Source organism: Carassius carassius, chromosome 39 (genome assembly GCF_963082965.1).
Source record: "Carassius carassius chromosome 39, fCarCar2.1, whole genome shotgun sequence".
NCBI classification, from domain to species: domain Eukaryota; kingdom Metazoa; phylum Chordata; class Actinopteri; order Cypriniformes; family Cyprinidae; genus Carassius; species Carassius carassius.
Window position 1 is genome coordinate 19,105,725 of NC_081793.1, and position 12,159 is coordinate 19,117,883.

The 12,159-nt window shown below is 38.9% G+C and overlaps 1 protein-coding gene across 5 annotated transcripts; it reads left to right on the forward strand.

Annotated features, from left to right (window-relative positions):
- Positions 1-573: 573 nt before the first annotated feature.
- LOC132121556 (endoplasmic reticulum membrane sensor NFE2L1-like) lies at positions 574-9,490 on the forward strand. Of its 5 annotated transcripts, none has more exons than XM_059531070.1 (6): positions 574-767; positions 1,630-2,482; positions 3,067-3,294; positions 3,459-3,548; positions 3,938-4,096; positions 7,918-9,490. In XM_059531070.1, the coding sequence occupies exons 2-6, from the start codon at positions 1,931-1,933 to the stop codon at positions 9,283-9,285; spliced, it is 2,397 nt and encodes a 798-aa protein (XP_059387053.1). In that variant the 5' UTR covers positions 574-767; positions 1,630-1,930; the 3' UTR covers positions 9,286-9,490. The 5 variants fall into 5 exon arrangements, with proteins under 5 accessions (XP_059387053.1, XP_059387057.1, XP_059387056.1 ...); XM_059531073.1 differs by lacking the exon at positions 574-767 and adding an exon at positions 800-1,116; XM_059531071.1 differs by lacking the exon at positions 574-767 and adding an exon at positions 1,135-1,324.
- Positions 9,491-12,159: the final 2,669 nt, after the last annotated feature.

Consider the following 12,159-nt stretch of genomic DNA (forward strand, 5'->3'; position numbering starts at 1 on the left):
AATAAAAAATAGTGGGACGGTGGTAAAATAATAAATAAAAAGAGTGTGGCTGCGGTAAAAAAAAATAATAATAAATATATATATATATATATATATATATATATATATATATCCCGGTGCTCCCGATTAGCCAATCCGGGCCTGGACTGAGGTCAAAAAATGTAGAAATGAACGCTATGCATTTTTCTAAACGTCAGCAGAAATGAAGCCTGGACTTTATGTGCCAATGGGAAATTTACTTTGATTAAAAAGTGTGACATTACTTTTTTTGTCATAAAGCATGATCCATTTATTATTCTCGGTATAAGAACATTTCTGGCCATTGTTTTAGTGCTTTCTGTACGGTAGAATATTGCAAATTTGCCAATATTGTATTCCCACGGAGAGCATTAAGAAAGTGACGAAAAGTAAAGGTGCGACAACTAATAGAAGTTAAATAGACAGATACAAGTTTTTATGCTATTAAAAAAAGTTGCATTTACAAGTTTGTATACAACCGGGGATTTTGATGAATGATCTCATCCCGTATGTGTGCTAGAATATTCTACGCATGCGCAGTGGCAGCATGTTTCAGCGCCTCAGTTTCGGCCAAGTTGTCGGCAAGAGGTAATTCTGCAAGTCATGGTGGGCCATTCAAAGCGAGAGGGGAGTGATAACATATAGAGATCTAAGGGAATAAGTGTGTAGTTAGTTAGAAGTGACTGATGACAGTAGCTGTGTATGCATTTAGAGGCATTCGGAGTCATTTTTCAGTAAACTCTTCCTGAGTAAGTATGAAAACGGACTATTTAGATGCTATGCTAGCGGGCTAAGTTAGCTTTCGAAATTGCGAATGTGGCAGTGTGTCTCAGTGCAGCTGTTACAAATGCAAAAGACAGCTTTGCTTGAACTGAAGGAACCGTTTTGAACGGTTGGGTTTAACCAATTGACAAGAACTGGGTATTTAATAAAGTTGTTATTAGTAATTCAGTGTCCCCGGTAGAGCCTTGTCAGGGCCCGCCTCCTTATTGGCTGTAGCGCAGAGAAAAATGAGTGACTAATATCTTAGCCAATCAGAGGCTGTTGCGCCACTTGTTGCTAACGGACTGCTCGGCTATGATAGCGGAAGTGTACGAGGTCAGTACTTCACAGTGCTTGGACAAATAAATTGTTTTTAGATGGGGTTTGAGTAGGAGGAGATGAATGTAGGCAGTGAATGACATTAGGCCGAAGCTCAGTCACCGATCTGCAATTTATTGGTGGCGAATATGAGCGATTTCTTTGCGTACTTTTGGTTATTAGAGGGTTACAGGGATGGATGGATTGAGGTGGGTGTGATTGTGAGGTGGGTGTATGTGGTGGGAGGTCATTACACACACAACAAAACTGTCACTATATTGTTATGATTATGGTGTGTTGCAAACACTTTGATGTTCTTTTATAAGTCTGGACGTATTAACGTTATTATTTTGAAAGTCAATTTATGTATTATACTAGGTTATGATGCAAACATCATTGATGTTCTTTAACTGATTAAGCTTTAATTGAAGTTTTGCAATTTACTTGCGAGTGGAAAATTTATAATTTTATTGCTAATAATTATATTGTAATTTTGTATATTATAATTTTTTTTCTTCTCTCTCTATGCAGGCTTGGTGAACTTTGAAAGTGCATGCTTACAAATATATAACCTGGATATAATTTGGGTGTAAAAAAAAAACTTTCTTCAAAGACAACAAAAGAGGATTTATCTTCACCCCTAGTTTATTAGAAGCACATGACTGTGAAACAAAGCGAGCATCCTTTTTTCCTGTGTCTGCTTTTGATTTTTTTATCGTACACGAGGCTGACCATAACCTTAAGTGGGTTTGACATTTGTTTGTGTGTAATTTTTCGTTTTTGCTTTTTAGTTCCTTTTTGAGGTTTCTCTTTTTTGTTCCTTTGCAAAGAAATGCTTTACTTGAAAAAGTACTTCACAGAGGGTCTTATTCAGTTCACTATCCTCCTGAGTCTAATTGGGGTACGGCTGGACTTGGACACTTATTTGAACAATCAGCTCCCCCCACTCCATGAGATCATCCTGGGCCCCAGTTCGGCCTACACCCAGACGCAGTTCCACAATCTCCGTAACACCCTGGACGGCTATGGCATCCATCCTAAAAGTGTGGACCTGGACCATTTTTTCGCCACTCGTCGGCTTCTGAACCAGGTGCGCTCCCTGGATCATCTGCGTGTGCCCAGCACCGAGCTGAGTGCCTGGCTGGTGCATCGTGACCCTGAGAGTGTGGTTTCGGCAACCAGTCAGTCCGGCCCCAGCATTGCCCTGGACAATGGGGGCAGCCTGGAGGACGTGAACAACTCCGAAGCCTCGGCCATGAGAGGGGCTGGCAGTGCTTCTGAGACCAATTATAGCCTCAGCGGAGAGGACAGCCTGGGAGCCGTGGCCCCTGAGGACAGTCAGGAGCAAGGGGAAAGAGAGAGCAGCGACGACCTTTCCAAAGAGGTACAGTAGCTGTGTGTTTTTAGCTTAGCCTACTGTAATTAGATTGACATTGGTTCATATTTGATTTCCTCAAAGAGAGAACCGTGTTATGCTATTATATCTAGCCATTAGATTAAGCATATTGCATAGTGGCTATTAAGAGTGTTGTATGTGAGCTAGTAGTTTTCTTACTCTACATTATGAGCCTTACAATAGAGGCTGGACAGGGTGTGGTCTCATCGATAGAGCTGTGTATCTCTTAAAAAACTAGGTAGCTGTGCTAATGTTAATATTTTTATGTAAATAGTAATGTTAATATTACATTTTCAAGCAATGTCACAGCTTGACATGTGGTAGAAATAGAACACTGAATCAAACAGAGATTGTAATATCTTCAGCAAAGGTCACTAATAGAATATGTAGCATTTAATATTTTGATAGCGAAGTGGTTCCTTTGTGATTTATTTGTGAATACATGCTTGGAACAATTAGCAAAATAATAGCTGACCAATCCTTATCATGTCCCTCATTAATTAGAATTATCTAATGATGTTCTGTAATCTTAGACCTTTTATGACACTCCCCTTTAACGGATATATTTCTAGGACATTGACCTCATAGACATCCTTTGGAGGCAGGATATTGACCTTGGTGCTGGTCGAGAAGTATTTAACTATAGCAGTCGCCAGAAGGAGAATGAGGCTGATAAACCTAATAAAGAAAACGAAGAGGCAGGTGGAAGAGAGGAAAGCTGGAGAAATGGACTTAATCTCCAAGCAGTGCAGAGCCTAACTCATGTTGATGGAGAGACAGGAGAGAGAATACCTACGGAGGTATGTGCTGTAATGTGCTAGGATTATAGGGAGGTGTGAGGAGCACAGCAAGGTTTCGGTTAATAATGATTTTAGATTATTCAAAAAAGGTGGTAAGCTGTAGATGATATGTGATTTTAAGTCCACCTTGGAATTACATGGACATTTCTTGTTGTTATTCCTAGCTTACCAGTCTTGGTGCTCAGACTTCATTATCCCTGCAGGAATGTCTGAGGCTTCTGGAGGCCACCTTTCCATTTGGAGAAGAGCCAGAGGTAGCGACATGGAAATTCATGCTACATTACCAATTAAAACTTGGCATTTTTTTTACCATATTTTCCACACTATAAGGCGCACTTAAAAGCCTTTAATTTTCTCAAAAACCGTCAGTGCGCCTTATAATCCGGAGCGCTTTATATATGGATCAAAGCGCTCTGTCAAAATGTTGACATTCCCTTTAGCACAGCTCCCATCTAGTGGATGCATAACGCAAACCAAATGTTTGATGTTTGACTGCAGTATCTTCTATTCTATGCGCCTTATAATCTGGTGCGCCCTATATATGAAAACAGTTCTAAAATAGACCATTCATTGAAGGTGCGCCTTATAGTACGGAAAATACGGTATTTGATTGTCATTTCATATAGTCTTTTTCTTTCTTTAGTTCCAGACCACTGGATCCACCTCACAGCTTAGAGCTCCAACTGAGGAGACGCCATCAACATCACAAGGGATCCCCCTACAAGCCCCTCTGTCACAGTCTGATGCACCACTAGACCTGGAGCAGCAGTGGCAGGACATAATGTCCATAATGGAACTGCAGGTTTGTGAATTTATTGCATTCAAAGTCAGTGAAGGGAATACATACACCTAATACTCTGCTCAGTGACAGTGGTTATAATAGTATCAAATTAAATATCATTTTAAAAGGATATTATCATTTTCCTTAAACCTTGAATTAGGGCTGAGCAATATGGCTTAAAAAATTATCACTATAACATTTTTCATATCAGTTGATATCTATATCTATCCAGATAAATAATTTAAAATGAAGATTTTTACGTGAAAGTTGTAGAAACCAAACCATTAATTATGTTTTTAAACTCTTTATGGTCAGCGTATGACAAACTCTTCAAGTTTTTTTAATTCTTTACACTTTTGTTCTTTAACAAAATAAATATCTTAATAGAATTTTTTTTTTCTTAGTTTCTGCCTGTTCTAATGAGTGATGATTGTTTCAAATCATAAAAAGGTTTGTGTTGCCTGACTTTGATGACACTTATCTTCAGCACAGATTGTAGTGCAGGCTGCAATGTTAAAGGTACAATTTGTAAGATTTTTGCAGTAAAATATAAACCACTAGGCTAGTGTTATATATTTTATCCAGCTGATTACTAACAATATCTCTAATGTTTTCAACTACTCGTAAATCATGAGAAAATTCCCATTCTAGACAGTGACACGGGGCAGTGCAGTTGCCTGTCAATGACGTTAGTTACCCTTTGTTACCGCCTTTACTGACGTAGAAACCACATGACAACAGTGTCATGGACAAATGCGGAAGTAGCTTCGCAACAAACTTCAACTAAAAAGAGATGCCGATCTCGCTTGTGTTTTACTCGACAGGTGAGTTGTTTTGATGACAGAAAACGTATGCTATTATAACGATCGACAAGATTATTATGTCCCGCCAAATGCGGGACATCATGTCTCTAGACCCGCACAAGGATCGCGTCTTTGCATTGACTTTGTATGTAATCTACTCGCGCAAATCGTTGAACTCGCGTTTAATCCATGATTTATCTTTCCGTCTGATTGATGGCCGTCAGTGGTTGGGTAGAAGACAATACATCGCATCATTCCATGCTCCTTCTTAGCGTCATCAAACCACGCGATTTTTATTGTTTTGGTAATGTGCCCTCTCGTGGCAGGTCCTACAACCTTTACCTTTAATATTATTATATATACTGTGTATCTTTTTTTTTTACCTGGTTACTAGGTATCTGAATGGAAAACAGTAGTCTAAATAAATTTGGTATGAATGCACAAACGCTATAGCTTAATAAAAAAAAAAAAGTATATATTGTAATTATCTGCCATTACTCCTTTAATATTTATCTATATTAATAATATAATAATATTTAATATGAATATTCCACATTTCTGCCAATACTTATTAATAAGTAAGTATTACTGCAGTAAATCCATGCTCGATGGCGATTTGTAGATTGAACTGTATCATTGCGCACAGTGTATATACTTTTTGTCAGTGCCATTTCATCTGGTTTTAAAGGGGTCATAAACTGAGAAATCAAATTTCCCTTGATTTTTCTGACACGTCAATATATTTGTTGGGGACTGCCCCACTAATGCCGGTTCTTTGATGGTGTTAACCACTTCAGTACTCTGATCAGGGAGTCGGAGTCATCTAATGTCTTTCCACCATTTATTTAGGTGCAGGGTTTCACCATATACACACTTATATGCATTGGAGGTATGCATTGAACGTATGCATTAAAGTGTAACTAAACCCCTGCTCAGAGCCTGACTCCACCCACTGGCAATATTTGAAAAATGCTGAAAAGTGGGCAGAGCACAGCGGAGATAGAGGGGATGAACCGAGGGCGGGGCTGAGCGAGTGCGGCGTGATCCTGAGACCCGCAGTGACAGATTGATTGACAGCTGCTGTCAGAGACGCTAAAATGGAGAGTGACTAGTGACGCAAGTAGCTTTGCAACAGAGCGATCATTTGAAGTAGAGGACTTTTCTCCCCCACTTTCACCTGAAGGTGTCGAGGTGTCTGTTCATATCAATTCGAGCCGCTGGCTCAAACTGCGGTCTTAACTCCCGCACCGCGTCGCTTTTCAGCGCGAGCTGTGTGGAGAAGCCCATTTCCACCTCCATTGCATTGGAGAAGCAATCCCGTGTAAAATGCAGTTTGCACACTCCAGCTCTTGGCGGGAAGTTGCGGTCTTCCAGGCCAAGTGCGTGCAACCACTGGCACCTTATTTTAAAGTCTGCTGGTAAACTATGCAGTCCAGCAGTGCTGTCGCAACTAGCAATACACTTCCGTACCATCCTGACCACTGTACTAAATACAGGTAAATCTATGCTAACTTGAAGATTTAAATATATAGATTTAAACTATATAATTCCTATGCTAAAGAGATACTATAATAGTCTATCCTGGTCGTTACCAATACTCGCAATTCCAGCTCCTGACTCACTACAGTGATTTTGATGGTTTTATACTGCCAAGGGCGTGGTAGCTCGTACCAAGGGGCGTGGTGAGCTGAAAACTGCTTACGTCACCTGCCACCGCTTACGTCACTTGCCTCCACAACATCCAATAGGAAAAATCAACTGCAGTAGCCACCGTTCAACCTGAAGAGGGCAGCACTCAGACGTTTTTACACCATAGATTGTAGAATTAAAACACTTTATACTCAAATGGCAAAAAAGTTACTCGAATCAATGAACAGCACTAATAAAGCCCCATTCTTATAGATCATTAACTAAAAAAAGTTGGTTTAGGGTTTAGTTACTCTTTAAAGGTAGTTTCTGCAATGAACAATACAGTAAATAATTAAATGTTTAACAAATATTAGCATACTGTTCAAATAAAACAGCGCATTTCAACATCATGGTGTGCAATATTGACAAAAGTTATATAAATTTGTTTTGGGAAATCTATATATTTTATAGTACAATATAGTTAATATTTTGCTGAGTGTGTATTTGTGCTTGTTTAGGCTTCTCATGGATAAATAAATATGACACTAAAACCATCAGTAGGTAATTTTTTGCAAATCACTGACATATTAATGTGAATTAGAACAGGGTGATTATTTCTGAATGGAACGCATGCCTCGTCTCTCTCTCTCAGTTTTGTCCTTCATCCTCACAGTCACACATAGTATGGCAGCACTGTAAGGTTATGTCTGGGGAATGTCTTTAAACTCTAATCAAGGAAATATCATACTTTATTATGTTGTCTTTTTTTTTAAGAACGTCAGAAGTTGTGCAAAAAATTATGAAACCATGCGGGAGCTTGCACGCAGCTCATTAATACTGAGCTCTGAGGGTGCAAACAAATCTAAATACTGATAAAATCGCCTTTAAAGTTATCCAAATGAATTCTTAGCAATGCATATTACTAATCAAAAATTAAGTTTTATATAATTACGGTATGAAATTAAAAAAATATCTTCATGCAACATGATCTTTACTTAATATTTTAATGATTTTTGGCATAAAAGAAAAATAGATAATTTTGATCCATACAATGTTTTTTTGGCTATTGCTGAAATTATACCCCGACAACTTAAGACTGGTTTTGTAGTCCAGGGCACATATGTTTTATCACCTTAACATTTAACAATTTGTGAATACGTTTGGCCTATATAATACACAGCATTGTTAATCTAAAAAGGGATGGTAAAGGGCGATGGTGGTTTTACAGAGGAGATGCTTTTTTCTATCTTTTTTCCAACAAGGTGGAGCCCCCCATCCCCCCTCAATTTGAGTCCTGTTTATAAATTAATATATATCAAAGTCATTGTTTGAGTGATTGAATATATTGGATAATAGTCATGAGGATCACACCATTAAACTTAGTCTAACATTTAGTACCTCTTTTTATAGGACATGGAGGTGAACAATACTGCAGTAAATGTCACCATGAATAATGACCCCAATAACAACAATGCCAGCACCACCGACTCAGCCACAAGTTTTGGACTTCCACCGTCCACTCTCATTAACCAGGATGTCAGTCTGCACCAGGCTTCGCTTCCCAGCTGCAGCCAGGACTTTCCCCCATTGTTCAACCCCGAGTTGGATTCTACCATGGTACAGCGGCCTACCTTAGTCAGGCTTTCTTCTAGCAACTCCTCCAACATCAATTCAACCTTTGGAGCTACTAACTTGACCGGTCTCTTTCTCCCACCACCTCTAAACAGTACAACTAATCTAACCACCACTCCGGTGCTGCCAGATCCATTTTCCAGCCTGCTGGAAGAGTCTATGCTGGATGAAATTAGCCTGCTAGACCTTGCAATGGAAGAGGGTTTCAGCCAAGACCAGGCTTCTCAGCTCGAGGATGAGCTTGATTCAGACTCAGGTCTTTCACTGGACTCCAGCCATAGCCCAGCCTCTCCTAGCAACTCGGAGACATCCTGCTCATCAGCTGCATCCTCTTCATCCACCTCGGCTACATTCTCAGAGGAAGGAGCTGTTGGCTACAGCACCGATTCAGAGGCGGCCACAGCAGAAGCAGAGGAAGGAGCCGTTGGGGGCTACCAACCGGAGTATAGCAAGCTGTGCCGCATGAGCTACCAAGACCCCTCTCAGTTCCATGGCATACCACACTTGGAAAGTGTCAATCACAACCACACCTACAATCTACCACTGGCATCCTCCTACTCTGAGCGCTCTCAAATGTCCACATCTTCTAGCAAGAAAGGCAGAGACAAGCAATTGCAGCAGACAAAGCTCCAGTCACCACAAGACTTCATTGACAGGCAGTCTAGCCGTGATGAACGTAGGGCGAGGGCCATGGACATCCCATTCTCCAATGACAAGATCATTAACCTACCTGTCGAGGAGTTCAATGAGCTTCTGGCCAAGCACCATCTCAATGAGGACCAGCTCTCACTCATTCGTGACATCCGCCGCCGTGGAAAGAACAAAATGGCGGCACAAAACTGCCGTAAACGCAAATTAGACACCATCCTCAAGCTCGAGGAGGGCGTGCAAGACCTGCAACGTGAAAAGGCTCAGCTGCTGAAGGAGAAGATGGAATACTGTAAGTGCATCAGACAGACGAAGCAGAAAGTTCAGAGCCTTTCCCAGGAATTGTTCGCACAGCTGCGGGATGAGGAAGGCAGACCCTACTCAGCCAGCGAGTACTTTCTGCAGTACGGCACCGATGGCGTTCTCCTCATGCCTCGTAACATGACCACAGAACAACGCAACAAGCCTGACAAGAAGCAGAAGGACAAAAAGAAGTGAGGAACTCTGTTGCCCTTTTATTTTTTTGCAAAGGCACTACCATACAAAGTATTTCGAAAGGCAAAGGACGCCTTTTTCTTTGAAACGATTCTAGCGAGGAGAAGAAAATTGCATCATTGATTACTCCTCCTGAATTGGGTTTTCTTTGTTCCTTTTTGGTTCAGAAGTTTTCTCCTGAAAGTGGCATTAAAGCAGACGTGCTGTATGTAGTACTGATTTCTCATTGATGTACAAAAAGATCAGAGCGAACAGGATACTTTCTGAAGCCAACTGAAAGAACTGTCAAGAACGTGAGGTCATGAGGGACACCAACCAAATGTTCTTAATTAAAAGAACAATAATACACCATACTAAGATGACATTGACCATGAGGATGCAAACATTTTTACATATACAGCATTAGCCCATGCTGTGTGTTTGTGCGTATCCTGGGATTTCAATGGTGGGTGAGGAAGATCCAGCTGAGAGCTGGTAAAAAAAAAAAGAGATTACTGAATGCTAGAAGTGAAGCCAAAAGAAACTACAGGCATGCCAATACTAACCAAAGGTTGTGTTGTGCTCGTCTTGTTCCAATAACGAATCATCCATGTCACTCCGTGGACCCAAATTCGCGTTTCACTAAAAAACAAAACAAAAGTTTTAGTCTTATTGGACTGCAAACTCACCTGAAAATTCCCTGGAGAGTCAATGCCATTTGCCAAGAACTAGGGACAGCAAAACAAATACCACTAAAGAGTGAGTTTGAATTTAGCTTTGGCTTGATGAGAAGCATTGGAGGTACAGATGGAGGATGGAAACACGCTGCATTATTACTAATAAATCAGCTTCTGTGCCCTTTGCAACACTGTCAGTCAACACTGTAGTTTGCCTATAAGCTTTTTTCCTTTACTGCTGCAGAAAGGGTCTCTCAGGCCTTCCTGACAGCTTTTAATCTAACTCTCTTCCATGTGCATAAACTTTAATAAGTCATCAGACATAGACACCTGAGTGGCATCAGTGAAATTTGTTCCTGAATCATGTGATTGAGTCCAGTGTGTCTTGGAATACAGGATTAATTGAAACGAACAGAGTCATTTGCTTTTAAAGTTCATAATGTTTAGCCTTTGTTACAGTTCAAAATGCTCTGTTGCTAGTGCAACTTAGTGGCTTTTGTCTGTTGCAGTGGAGGAACTTTAAGAGATGCTTTTGTTACAGTTGTACTGTCATTTGAAAAAGGAATAAAATTCTCACCAAAATATACAAATAGTAGAAGGCATAGGTCATTATTGCATTTAAACTACAACTTCTCATTAGCTGGGCCCGTGTCTTAGCTTTGATGTGACGTGAACCTGACTTTTTTTCTTTTACCCAATACACTACTGTTATTAAAAGTACCTTCATTGCTAATTGAGTGAAGCCATGAATGGTCTCCTGGCAAATTAAAGCGTTTAAGCTTGTGCCAATAACCAACTGGATTGTGCTTTACTGCAGCCTGAGGATACAGCTGACCTTATACGCTGACATATCAATGAATGGGTAGAAAGAAGAGAAAAAAAAAGTAAAACTGGTGTGAATGTCTAATTTACATGTTACATTTACATGTTCATCTTCATCCACTTCTGTCATTCTCTGTTGTTTTCATCTACACTGTTCATATAGCACCATGAGACACAGTCAGTGTCTGTTTTGGTGTGACATGATTAAATATGCAAGACATGATAGTTTTTTTTGTCTCAGAAATGGAAAAGAGACAATCTTTATGTTACTGGTTACAAATACTTTGCGTAGTTGGCGTAGAGATAATGAAAAAGGACGAGCAATTCATTCACTTAGATGAACCTTGAATCCCTGTTACAATGTCATAACTACTTGCCATTAAGCACTGCTGTTTTTGTTCATCTTGTTCGGTTTGTAAATTATTTGTGTTCTGTATGTCTCTTGTCCTAATTGCTTGGTTCAGCCAGGCCTTTTTGCACCTTCTTTGAATTTGCCTGTTCAGAGTATTCCTATATGAATTATGTTGAGAGATTTGCTAGCAATCTGGAATTGTTCTTTTATTAATTATAATAAACATTTGTTTCATTTCCTTGATTTTCCTTTATATATATATATATATATATTTAAAAAAAAAAGAGATTTGTGATTATAAACAAATGGCAAAATAAAATGTATTTGGTAATACTGGAAAAACTCATAATATCTATATAAATATGAATTATTTTGTCTTTGTGGCTAGCAAAAACACAATTTTTGGCTTATATCAGCTTCAGTGTGCTGCTCACTTCTCAATTCTTGGTAAAATGGTATTCTTTGTGGGGCAACACTTTAATTTGTGATTTGTTTTAAATTAACATTGCAATTTTACAGCATTAATCTAGGTTAATATAAATGAGCATAGTATAAATAAAATAAAAAAATATTTTTATTTGTTTAATGTTTAAAATACAAACTTTGGGATTAGTAATAATTTTATGTTTTTTAAAGATGTTTGTTATACTAACATAATATTTATTCAATCAACAGTAATTTGAATTTAAATTAACTTTTTATTGTAATATATTTTTAAATATAATTTATTTCAGTCACATGATCCTTCATAAGTTCACTGATTTTTTTTTTTTTTTTTCTAACACGTGATCCTTTAGAAGTGCTCAAAAAACATTTCTTACCAATGTTGAAAGTGGTTGTGCTGCGTAATATTTTGTACAATGAATACAAAAGTCAACAGCATTTTTTTTTACTACAAATACTTTGTAACATTCTAAACGTCTTTACTGTCACTTTTGATCCGTTTAATTCATCCTTGCTCAATAAAAGTATTAACTTCTTAAATGCATACATACAATCTTGTTAACCCAATTCAAATAGTAGTGTAAATGTCTTAGTTCAGGCATT